The sequence below is a fragment of the Alligator mississippiensis genome, chromosome 1 (genome assembly GCF_030867095.1).
Source record: "Alligator mississippiensis isolate rAllMis1 chromosome 1, rAllMis1, whole genome shotgun sequence".
Classification (NCBI taxonomy): Eukaryota; Metazoa; Chordata; order Crocodylia; family Alligatoridae; genus Alligator; species Alligator mississippiensis.
This window is the reverse complement of record NC_081824.1, coordinates 187,822,797-187,836,251: the sequence shown is the minus strand read 5'-3', so window position 1 is coordinate 187,836,251 and position 13,455 is coordinate 187,822,797. Positions and strand designations below refer to the sequence as shown.

Below are 13,455 nucleotides of genomic sequence, written 5' to 3'. Positions count from 1 at the left end.
TGTCTGTTTGCTTAGTCTTTGTGTCACTGTTACTACCTCTTTTTCTTAATCCCACTGCAACGGGAGCCCCTTTCTCTGTTGTATAAAATATAAGCTACTTATTTTTCCTTTCAAGGCTCTTCATGGCTTATCTACGTTCTACCTATCATCTGTCATTCACTATTGACTTCCATTCAGCTAATTATGTCAGCCTCCATACTTAAACATCTCCTGTGCTTTCTTTCATATTCCCCACAAAACTTCCTATAGGAGCTTCCTATAAACGGTTGCAAAACTTCCATATTCTTCCTTCTTAGCCATCCCTTATCCCTTTGCTCAGTGTTGATGCTTACAAAAAAACTTAGTAATGATTAGGCCACCTATATGCAGTAGTTATAGCATAGCACACTGACCAGTATTGTCCTATTGTGTTTTATAATCCTTCCTTCCTCTCTCGTATTAAAGCTGGGTGGTATGCTCCTTGAGTCAGATACTTCCTTTTTGTGTCTTGTACAGAGCCTGGCTCAATGAGAGTCCCAGTTTTTGAACAGGGTTCCTAGGCTCTATAATGAAAACTGTAAATAATAATAATCAACAAGAAGGGGCGTTTAAACCTTTGAGGTATATTTTTGTCTGGAGAAACTTCTCTACTAAATACTTGATTGCCCCGATTCTGATCTTGGTTATCTTAAACCTGTGATTCTCAACCAGGGTGCTATAGGCATCCTGAGGTGTCATGAGCCATGGGGTGCCACACAATGTTAGCACTGCTGAAACTTATCTTGTGAATTGTGTGTAAACCAAGAGGGATCCTGTACACGGGCATGAAGGCTGCTCTGACGTGCTGTAATTTCAGTGCATTGGAGCAGACTTGATTAATTGAGTCTGCTGGAGCGTGGTAATTACCACGCTGCAGCAGACTCCAGCATCATGTGTATCAGTGTCCCCATGCTGAAAAATGGTAGTGGGGTGTTCAAACTTTAGTTCAAAGTGCCCTGCTGCCATTTTTTCAGTGTGGGGATGGACAGTGGTGCATGTGATGCTCCAGTGCTTTTAATTAGCGTGGCTTTCAGAGCTGTGCTATTTAAAGCGCCTTCCCTGTCTCCTGGAACACGTCTATAAATGCCCAGAGATTTCAAATTGGAACCTATTGTGACAAAACTATTCTAACTGGTGTGGTTTTTCTTAGTTCTTTGTAACAGAAGAATTGCTCTTTATTTTTCCATAGTCAAAACAATGAGTGAAAACTAAGAGCTAGCAATGTCCAAGGAATGCCTTCCATCTAGGAAGGCTGAGAACCACTGCCTTAGAGTAAATACAGAATAATATCAGAAACTTAAGTTTCTGCACTGCTAGTCCTGTGGGGATCACAAATATCCATCCAGGTGCACATAACTGGAATACTACCTGTGGATCCACTTGCAGACCTTGGCACAAGGGAACTGTCATGTTGAGTCTGACCCATGGGTTGGTGTCCTGTCTTCAACAGCAGCCTACCACAAATGTTTCAGAAAAAGGACTAAGAGAGACCTCTCTCCCCCAGCAGGCAAATGTGGAATAATCTACATATGAAAGCCTCATCTTAAATCCTGAGATATTTACTTATGAACTGATATGTGGTTCTTGCTTGATCTTTTTAGCATGAACTTATTACAGCTCTAGCTATTATTCATATAAATGTCTATTCCATTTTTGAATATAATTGTACCAACAACACCTACGTGGAGCAAAAGTATTTCCTTTTTGGTTTTGAATATCTTTTTGCTCTCATTGAATGCTCATGAACAGTGAAGTTTTGCCTATATTCTTCTAGTGCAGCATGAGGTTTCTATTGTACAGCTATACACAATAGACATTTTCCTGCCAATGTATGTACACAAGACTTTTTAAGAAAAATACCATTTGCAGCTAAAATCTGCAATTCAATTCCTGTGCTTTTCTCCCCCTGTCCGTTAAATAGTAACAGTGTGATCCACTGGTGTAAAAATCTTCTTATATCTGTGTCCACTGGAGTCAACAGCTAAAAGCAAAGACCTGCAGTACTGCTAAAGGGTAAAAAGAAATAATTTGTTGAACTCTTGGAGAACTTGACTTGATTAAATTTGTTTCTCTCAGTAGTATCTACACTTATCCTGAAAGTTACAATGATCACTTCCATGAATTTAAGAAAAAACAAAACCCTCCTCAAAAACAAGTCAAGGTGCAATTTTCACCTTAGTGGGTGCATCTACTTGTGTACTTTACTGTAGAATAGACTGACTAGCTCTGTAGGAAACCATCACCATCTACATGTGCGCCAGTATTTGGGCACCGTAAACTAACTCCACTGTAATATAGTCCCCAACAGTGCTATCTTATGGTGGAGTACTTGTGCTGAAACGCAGGTGTAGATGGTGACTGGGTGGGGGCAGACTCCTGCCTAGCCACATGGCTCCATTGGTTCTGTACCTTTGTGTCCCAGCTAATCCCTCCACCATCTGATACAGCCACTCGGAGGCCAGGACCAACTCCCAGTGCCCCCTGTCAGCCCGGGCCTGTTCCACCCCAGCTCAAATTGTTGCTGTCCTGGGTGCCTGTGTAGATGCTGCACCCAGGAGCAGTTCACTCCAGCTCAAAATGCTCTGAAGTTTATTGTTTTGCATTAATTACATGTGTAGATGCACCTGGCATGAAGTTTTTAAAACTTTTGAAGTGTGTGGGCTCGATGACCATTGTTGACCATCTCACAACTTACAGCGTTAGCAACCATGGAAAAGTATGAGATACTTTAGGCAGCTTTTTCAGAATCTTTAACAGAACTCTTGGAAAGCAAGTTTCTTGTCTTTGGAATTGGTCTGTTTCTGAGTCTAGTTTGCCAGAATCTGAGTTTAGCACCCTTCAGAGTTTTTTGGTTTACTCCTTTGGTCAAAAATATACCTTGGTTGGCTTTCAGCAATATTAGTTAGTAGAACCTTATTGCATACTGTAGGCAACTGTACATAACTGGCATGGAGCCTAGTGGCTAAAATACACTATCAGAAGTCTAGAAAATCTATTCCTGTCTCTGCTAATGAATTGCTTGGAACTTTGGGCCGGGTACATTTTGCTGTTCTGTACCTTGGTTTTGTGCATTCCTGCATTTGAAGAAATTAATGCCTGCTTCAATTGAGTGAAGTACGATTTAATTTAGGTATCATGAAAGAGTGAAGTAACTTCATCTTCTGGTAGTGCAGTGGTTAAATCCTTAATCCAAAAGTGATTTTAAGAAGAAAAAAAAATGTATTATCTTCCAGGAAAACTGCTTTATATACCTGTTTCTTCCCTAGACTTCAGAGGGGGAGGGGGATTTACTATCATTTACTACCATTCTACTATTTTTTTTCTGTAAAAGAGCAGAGTGAGGCTAATGATAAGTGATGAGTATTTTGACAATCTGTCCCATATATTGTAATCATTGCTAAGAAAATATGATGGCTATCCCCAGCACATGGTTTGATTCCCCTTCCCCCTCCCACCATCAATAGCATATTTGTCTTAAAATACAAAGCATATTAGTGATGGGAAGTATGCAAGTATGGAAGTAGGGCTGATTTAGTCTAGCAGTGGAGGAACCTGGTGAGGTTAATTATTAATAGGTTTGTGATGGGAGAAGGGACAAGCAAATATTTCCTGTTTCTCTATTGATAGCTGCTTGGCCTCTGTGTGACAAAGATCTGAACCCTGTTAAGCACTGTAAACAGGAAAGACTTTTATTACTCTCTTTGGAGAAGGGTAACAAGTCATTAATTTTTATTTGTTATAAACCTGTTGGTGTTCTTGGTCTCCTACCATCAGCCTACAAAAAGCATTTAAAACTTTTTGACAGTTTTTACTTTGGACAATTTTTATGCAGTGTCTTGTCAGCTAATATGGTATTAGCCAATTTTTATGGCAGGCTGACAACTTCTGTCAGGGAGAGGATGCTTCTGGGGCCTATTATAAGACTGAAGGCAGAGGACAGAAAAGGAAACCTTTTGATAATGTTTCTACAATGCAGTATTTGGAGTCATAGATCCCTTGCATGTTATGGCACATACTGCATAGATTTTGCATTTTGATGCCTGGTTTCCCACTCTAAAGCTTAGTAAAAGAGGGAAGGAGTGCAAAGAAACCACACATCAACTTTTCTCTTTGTGGTATAGAATAAAAATGTTGGTGTGATCACTGAGTATTAAGGGCTTGCAAGGATTGATAACCTCCATCCAAGCAAGTCTTTCCAATGAGTGGAAAACACATGCATAAATGCAGATTACATATGATACTGGAAAAAACACAGATGAACCTAATTTAAACACAGAAACCAGCAGAAAATAAACCTAAACCAAAACTGTTCCTTAAAGTATGACAAACACGTGGAAGTATTTACTTCTTGCTCCAGTGGTGTTGTTTGGTTTTGATAACTTCTGGGGCTGAGTGCTATAAATACATTTTTAAAGAAGAGTCTAGAGAGCTACTTGGCATGTGTTTGTGTATGTGTAACAGTAAACTGAAATGTCGAGGTCAAAACTGAAATACTGGTGCAACGGGGAGATTCTTCTAGCTTTCCTAACATGAAATATTAAACATCAGATCATGATGGAGCTGTGATGATGCTACGGTTACAATTGTGTTGTTATGAATTTATTAAAGGATTCACTGTTTTCTTGTATAAAAAGGAGGCTGATGTGCTCTGACATCCAATTTTGGAGAGAAAATCTGCATTTTTCTCAGGTATTTCGAGAAAACATATTAATTAGTCATCAGATCACAGAATCTGATTTTCTTCCTATACTGGGTTTATAGTACTGAAGTTCCACTAGTTTCAGAGGAGTTTCTTTAAGTCATACCAAGTTATCAAATCTGGCTACTCCATCTGATTTGTTCAATGTACCAAAATTTAATTGAAGTACAAGCACCACATGTGGGAAATATAGCACCATGGTTGAGGATAGCCATGGGGAAGCTGTGGAAATTCATCCCACAAATGAGATGTACAACACAGATGGTTGCACATCAGGCCAAGTGTATGTTTATCTAATACTAAAATTATCAAAAATTGGCTTAAATAAGGAGAATATATGGCCCAGATGAATAACTTCATGTATCAATAAAGAAGCCAAGAAACCAATTCAAAAGTAGAGCAGAACACTATGTTGTATGAAATACAGCTCTTTGATAATAATGCCTTTGGATTGCAGGGATTATTAAAAGTTTTTTAGCATCTGCCATGTCTCATATAGAGCCCCAGTAACAACCTTGTTTGTTTATAATCTAAAAGTCGTAATATAGTTCTCAGGGAAACAGATTAGCATTGATTCTTCAGTGGCAAACTTTAGGAATGTTTTGTTTTCCTTAGAGGGAGGAGAAAACAAGATGCCCTTCCACTGAGATTACTTTTATTTCAGGTTGGTGAGACCATGATAGCATTTTGGCTTTGAACCAAAACATAAAGGAACAACTGCAACACCACAGTGGACTTGGAGCCATTGGGTGCGTCCAGATGCAAAAACCTTTGAAGGCACCACAAAATGCGTGCAGTGCATATGAAAAGCTTTTCTGTGCTGTATATTTGCAGCGTGGAGCCATAATTAAATACCAGGAAATCCCAGGATCTAAAACAAACACAACAAAAAAAGTGGGGTGGCACACGTGGGTGCAGCATGTGTCACCGGAGTCTGGCTGGCCAGAGCCACGCTTCAGCGGCTGGCCAGGCTCTGGGCACCTGGATCTCCACTACTGCAGCCCCGGGAGGATGCCAGGTAGGTCTGCTGGGGCCAGCACAGCTACTGGGCCCGGCCTCTCTTACCTCACCTGGCGCAATTTGCTGCACACCAGAGTGCACGTGCAGGGACATTCCCTGGTGACGTTTTGTCCCTGGAGAAATGCACGTGCCCACTGCTCTGGATGTGCCCATTTTATTTAAAGTACCCAGAAAAAGGGCCATTTTCTGTGGTGTTTGGGCTAATTACTAAGAGAGCACAAGGCCAAGACTTTCTGCAAAACAGATTTACCAACATATATATGGTTTTTCTATCCTATATTCAACCCCACCCGTTGAAAAAACCTGGTTTGTTGTTATTAAAAAATCATAATATTAAAGAAAATAGTAATAGGATCTTTTTCTTCAGCTTTGAAGATTCACTATTTTTCCATCTTTTGTTGGCAATTGAGGACTAGAAAACAAATGTGAAAGCTGACTTACGTTTACCTGAGTTCAAGATCTGGGGTTGCAAGCAAGGCACCACATTTTTCAAACCTCATGAGGAGAAAAATCATGAGAGTAGGCAGTTTCAGAACTGCTGAAACACTTAAATGTTAATCATAGTCCTGCATTCGAACAGCACGTCTCCACAGAGGCTGCATAATAGTAGTCAAAAAAATATTATGAGACACTTGTTTACCAGCACTGAATTTTGCTCTGAAGCATGTGTGTATATGGCTCTGTTTGGGAATGCTTCCTTCTGAAATCCATGGGGATTTGACACTTCCTTTGAATTCAGGAGAGAACAAGGCTAGGTCCAATAGCAGATTTACATTTGGGAAGCAAAGTCTTTAGATGGTTATTACCACCTCCAGAGTTGTTCACCAATTCCCACAGATGTCATGAAACAACATGGTAGGGAATCACAAACTGAGGACAAGGATATGCATGGCTATAACCAGGAGTCTTTATTCTTGTTTTTAAGTCTCAAGTGAACTTCCCTCTTACTGATTGCAAAGTTAGTTGCCTTTATTGTCTGCATTGTGGAGTTGTATTGGAAAATAGTGCTTAACAATTATTATCACATTTATTATTGTATTAAACCCACATGTTTATGTATCTAATATTACAGGCCTAGAAATTCCAAAACAGATTGTATTCTTACTAGATCAATCCATTGCCTAAAACGGTACTGCTGCATTTTGTTATGACTTTATTATGGCAATTCTATTTCCACAGGTTTTAGTCTGACTATTTGACATGGACAAGTTCTGCAGGTTTAGTACTCTGTAGTATCAGAGTGACTTGCTTTTTAAATTCTAGATGAACATGAGTAACTCTAGTCTCTCCTTTTGGAAGGAGCTTTCCATAAAACAATGTGGGTTAAATCAATGACTTCTGAATGTCCTCAAAGCAGTGGGCAAACAGAATTATTTAAAGGTAAAAAAGCTTGGGCACTTACAAAATTTAGACTATCTACAGACATTTGGGGAGCTAAGGGGGTTAGGTTGAGTTAAAAATGGCCACCTGATTGAAGGTAAGTTGGGATGGGGGCTAGCAGGGAGGACTGGGGAAGGCAGCCAGGGTCTTGAGTGGGGCTGTCAGAGATTGGGGAATTGGCGGGCCAGGCAGAATCCACAGGGGGTTTAGAGGGCCTAGTGGGGTCTATAAGAGAGTTTGGTGGGACCAGGGTCCTCCTGACTGTCAGACAAACAAACCCTCCCCCCTGGTGAACCAACCCCTGCTCCGCCATCCTGTCCACTCCAAGTTACTTCCTCAGTTTCTGACCCAGACAAATGCTGGTAAAGTGGCATGGGGAGCAGCTTGTGGGATGTGGAGTTTAGAGGGGTAGTGGTGTTGGGCGGGGGTTGTCCTTCATCTGGAGTATGTGTGTTGTGGGGAGGAAGAGCCCTAGGGCTGGAGCCAGAGGCTGGGCTTTCCCATCTTTGGGGCTGCGCTGGGAACTATATAGAAGCTTGGGACAGTTAGATCAATCTAAAAATGGCCAACCTCATTTAAATTGAGTGTATTTTAGAGGTTGGGTTAACTTAGATTAGGTTGGCCATTTTTAGACCGATCTAACTGTCCTGAACTTCTGTACAGTTTGCACTTAGAATGATCCAGCTAACTACTTCAAGGTCCACACCTGGGCAAACTAAGTTGCATCAGATGCCCATTTTTAACTTGATCTAACTTCCCTGTAACCTCCCCAAATGTTTGTATACAGCCTTAAAATTGGAATAAAATTACATTTGTTTAGGACTGGGGAAAAATCAACTAGTTTTCAACAATAGAATTCAAGAATGGTGCTACAGGAATGACAAGTCAGTTTTTTGATTGCTTGGTGTGCTCATGAGCTTAAAAATAGATGTCTATAATGTAGCTCACTTTCTTATTTAAAGAATGGAAAACACTATATATTTCAAGGTATGCTGAAGTTGTAGAATATATTTGGGATATTAATATGGTAATAATTACACTGCATATGCATGTTTTGTGTGACTGATACCTAATCCGCAGAGACAAAATACATGGGATCAATGATTTCGATCTTCCATTTGTAGAAAATGAGTCATGGTCTATTTGCATCTATTGGATTATTTGCGATATGATTCTTCAATTCATTAGTGGGCTACTCTGTTCAGCAGGAGGGTGTTTGCAAGTATTAAGTTAGCTATGATTTCTAAGGGCTTTGAAGATGCCAAATATTGCTGACAACTGACTGATTGACTTTTGTATACATGCTTGAGTGTTTTGTACAGGATTCCAAGCACAGAAGTTACATACAATTAAGAAGGAAATATATTATGTGGAAACTATTTGGTCTGAAGAGTACTTGAAAGGAACCATGAAGGAACTGCTCTATATAAGAACAAAAGCATGGTGACTTCTGAAAATTACATCACCAAATGAGGAACCCACAAGCAAGACATAACTTCTACTGTAAGTATCACTACTGTAGGCAAAGAGCCAGCATCCTTTAGGTGTTTTTATATTTCATGTTATTTGATCAGACTCTGTAGGGTCGATTAGAAGATAGGATTACATGAGCTAATTTCTGATGGAGATACCATAATATCGTGACGTTCATTTTTTCTACTACATCTAAATTAAATGTCTTTTGTGGTTTTTTCAAGTTTCTTTTGAAATAATGATCCCGTATTATGGCTTATATCCATTTTTCTTATTTAATGCATGAATTTATGGATCTGTATCTGGTGCTCATAATTTCTGTTAAGTTCACTTGTTGCTGTATAATTTTTGCTGTTAAGATCTGTCACTGGAGTTCTTTAGGGATCTTATTCTGGTCTCCTGTGCCATAGAGGTGCATTACATATTTATATTAAATATTCATGTAGGATTTACCCCTGAAAGAGGCTGAGTGCTCTGACCCTGAGCTCATAAGTACATGCTTTAATCTAACCACATTAGGATTGTGTAATTCTTCTGAAGTTGTATATGAAAGCTGGCTGGGTTGTTGTGCAAAAATGCAATTCATAGAAATGTACTACCAGCTTCAACAAAAAAGGTTTCTCAGATGCTGAAATACATTTCTGAGACAAACTGAAGACATACTCTCTCCCTACCCCAGAACAGTCAAGTGCCTGACATTTGTGCAGTTCTTATCAGGGCTAGAGAGAAGATTTAATTTCACATTTCTGTTCTGGTTTGGTTTAAATCAAGGACTTGAACATTAGTCTTTGAATCCTGGGTGAGTGCCCTAACCACCAGTCTATTGGCTATTTTGGGGGATAATGTGTCCCTCTGATTTTTTTTTTTTTTCCATGAAATACTTCAATGTAGGAGAGAGACATTTTCTGCTGTTGCAACAACTTTTGTATGATGGAGAAACTTCTTATGTCCAAGGGTTATCAAGTGTATATGGACTCTAAGAACGCTAAGCACATTCTTAAAAGATTTTTCGGGCTTGCTGTGCTCATTGCCTTTCAAGGTCAAGCTTTTAGTGCCACTTTATGGAAGTTAGTTCTTAAATGTAGGCCTGTTTTACTTTCACTGTATTTCTCTTTTGCATTGTTTTTGTTCACTGCTTGGTCTTTCAGTACTAAAAATTGGATTCATCTTTACTTTCCATGCTGTTTTGCTAAAATGTTGCCTTCTGAAATACTTAGCACTTATTTTTATCATAGTTCTACCATTCACTAAATTTAATGTAATACTCCTTCAATAATTCTTTTACATAATTATTTTCAAGGTTTATAATTTGGCTTGGAATCAATAATAAAATGTTTTGGCCTGGAGTTATTTTCCCTTTAACCTTTTGGCAATGTGATGTAGGAGTATTATTATTAGTGCTCTTCTCTAGTTCAATATTAGATCGTTCACTCTACAGAATTTTAAATAATTTGCAAGCTACTCCTTCCGTGGCAGAGCTTATGGTTTTGAATCTTTAGGTGATAAATAAAATACAGTATTTTTAAATATTAACAACTTATCTTGCATGTGCCCTTCTCCAGAGATCTCAAAACTTTGCAAACAACAAGGGTGTCGACAGGCATTCATTGAATTTCTGTGAAACTCTGCACTAGAAAAATAGATTGTGAGTTGGGTTGTACATGTGTTCTGGCCCCCTGGCTGCAGAGCTACACAGGTGAACTCTCCTGCTAGGGGGCACTGGAGGACTTCTTCTTGGTCTCCCCTAATGGCAAAGGTGATCCATTGATTGGCAGTTTGTGCTCTCCCTTGCAAGGGAAGGGGATAGGTTATTAACTGGCAGCAGCTGAAAAGCAGGGAGTCAAACAGAAACCAAAGAACTAGTCTGAACCAGTATTATGACTTGAACTGGAACGGAGCTATCCTATCCTACTAAACCTGAATTGGAACTGAAGTGAATAAAAACATGGTTACTGGTTAAAATAAAGTTTCAGTCCTCATTAAAACAACATTTAAAGATTTTTTTTTTAAATGTTAGAAACTACTGGTTTATTATGACACACAAAAATAGAATAACACATAGACATGAGGGTGCTACCAGAAAGGCAGCTTTATAGTAAATCCTAGGTATTTTCTCTGAACTAGCAGTTTCTATCATGGTGGGGTTTTTTGGTTCTTTAGTCTATATTGCTAACAGCCAATTGAGTTTAATGTATGTGAATAGCTATAAATACTACTGCTTTCTCAATTAGTGGACTCTTATTCTTAATCCCTATGGTCTCTATCCCTGTCCCCTTTTGTTGATAAAATTATTGTAATTAATTACAGTGCTTTGATAATAAATCATGGGGAGAAATCAACAAAATCCTGTGAGAAAATTATTTAACTGTGACAGTGACACACACACACACCTCTCCACATATATATATATCCATCTGCCAAGTTGAGGAACCAGAGTGCAGTGCAGTCATGTCTGGGAACCATGCTTCCAGTCTGGAAAGGCACATTCAAAGACAGCATCCTAAGGAGCATGCTGCACTTTTTAAATTTTGCATTTCCTCTTTTTCTAAACATAGTAAAATGACCACAACATGCTTGTAGTCCTGATGAACGCACATCCAAGAAGTCAAGTACAATACAAGCTAGTTTGCACTTTGTGTTAAAAACAAAGCAGCTACCTTATTGGATGCTTGCTTAGAATAAGTTACTGTAAATGGAAAACCATTTCAGTTGATGGAAGATTTGGGATTTCACAAAATTGTTGACCGCATTCAAGTTTTTGGGAACAAAATTTACAGTGAATGCTGAAAATATCCACGACAAAGTTGATGCTCTTGCAGTCACCATTTAGGAGGGAATCAAAAAAAAAAAACAAAGCAAGGGACATAGTTATCATTGCCGGTCAAATTGTTCTTTGAAATCTTGCAATGAAAAAGATGAGAGAAGCACTCCTCTGAATATATAAAATCACTGATTCTTAAAGTTCTTAATATATATGGAATCATGCCAAGACAAATATATAGTACTATAACAGGTAATGGAGCAAACATGCTGAAAGCAGTTAGGTTGATGTTTGAGACTCGGGGAAACTGAGGAAGCAGAACAAGAAATTTTAAAATGAAGAGGAAACAGAAAATTTACTGTCTGGGGAAGACTGTAAAAAGAAGATATGACCAAGATCATAGTAATTTGGTCAGATGGTGGAAGAAAGTTACATATTACATTTAGACCTTAATAAGGGTACTTCAAATGTGAGTGTGCATGTTAAAGCTCATTAAATCATGCTAAGTGCCCTCTGTCTCAAAGTTATGTGACTTCAGGCAAGGGTTAACTTTGGGATATGCTCCTTACTTCATGTTAGGGTAACTTCACTCTGCTCCACAGAGATAACATGAGCAATCCCAGGATGCACTGTTTCTGGCCCTCTCCCAACCAGAGCAGGGACAGGGCAGAATGGGATGCTATTGAAGGCATAGCAATTTCAGTGAAGCCTGCTAAAATAACAAGAAAAAATATTCAATATGAACAACTACCAATGGGTGACTGATGGTGCTTGGTTAAAATGCCAATTGGAAACATCAAATCTCATCCTCTATCACTCAGTCCTTACTGGTTTCCATGAAAAAATAATAAGAAAAATCTCTCTCCTTCATGTCTATACCTTGATCCCAGATATCATCAAGTCTTCCAGCCAAGGCAACACTTTCATTTTTCTCCATGTATTGGTTAAATGAAATGCTTCAACTGGAAGAAGTTGTGGTCAATTGTATTATAGAATCAAAGGTGCACGTCTGAAAGTGATTCATCAGGTGATGAATTGGACTCTCTTCTTAAAGCTTATGAAATCTCCAGAGAGAAAAAGAGAGATGAACAAAAGAACTCCCCCCAAAAGATAGGACAATATCTTGCATCACGTGCAGATGATCCACATCTCAGTGAGAAAGAAGTATTAAAATACTTGGAACGTCAAAAAACATATCAGTAAAAACCATGCCTGAACTGCATCAATTGACAAAAATTGTAACGGCAGTTTCTGCAACACAAGTGAGTGTTGAAAGAATATTTTCAGGCCTCAGATTTATTCTATCAGCAGAGGTCCAATATGACAGAGCAGCTATTAGAAGATGTTGATTTAGTTTGCTCAAACAAATTGTTCATGAACAAGTAATTGTTTTGACAATGCAAAAACCTGCCAAAGTCATGTAAAATTGAAGTGCAGTCAAATTAAAGAAAAAATATTACTTGTATAAACTTTAAATAAGTATTACAAAGTAAAACATGTTTCTTTTTTAGGAGCCTATTCTTATTCTGAAATCAGTAAATTATCAGCTATGGGTATAATAATTTTGATTTGAACCAGTTTGTACTAGTGACTGAACCTCTTTTTTTTTTTTTTTTTTTTGGTGGTTTGAACCAGAACTGAACCCAAGCCAACTGAATACATCTGAACCTGACCTGAACTGAACTCAAATTGAACTACCAGTTCAATTCTCTGCTGAAAAGTGGCAGCTGCTACAGGCAGCCCTTTACCCGATAGGGCTGAGGGCTATTCCTGTCATGTTTTGCACTCCCCAGCCTTGCAGAAACTGAGGTCACCCCATTTGGTGCAGGGGCAGGGAGCAAAGGCAGTGCGGTTCCACTTGCCCCAGGAGTACCAGGGATGGATTGAGCTGTGGGGAAAGTTCTCTCCCTACACACTATGGGGACTGGGGCCAGCTTCTGGGTGACCTGGAAGAGTGCACGGGGTGGAGAGCCTTCTTCCATGACTGGAACCATCCCTGGAGAGGTTCTCAGAGAGTTGGTGCTCTCCTTCAGGGAGAGCAGGGTATTGTGGGATACTGGTGGTCCTTGCCATGTAGGAGAAATGTACAGTTGTTCAGGTTAGT

At 39.2% G+C, this 13,455-nt stretch overlaps 1 protein-coding gene across 1 annotated transcript in view; it reads left to right on the top strand.

Annotated features, from left to right (window-relative positions):
- The window catches only part of KCNK2 (potassium two pore domain channel subfamily K member 2), a 230,111-nt gene that overhangs the window by 31,608 nt on the left and 185,048 nt on the right, over positions 1–13,455 (top strand). The window contains exon 3 of the mRNA XM_059717798.1: positions 8,428–8,620. Within this exon, the coding sequence (XP_059573781.1) occupies positions 8,587–8,620 (34 nt within the window). The 5' untranslated portion in view covers positions 8,428–8,586. The remainder of the gene's footprint in view (positions 1–8,427; positions 8,621–13,455) is intronic.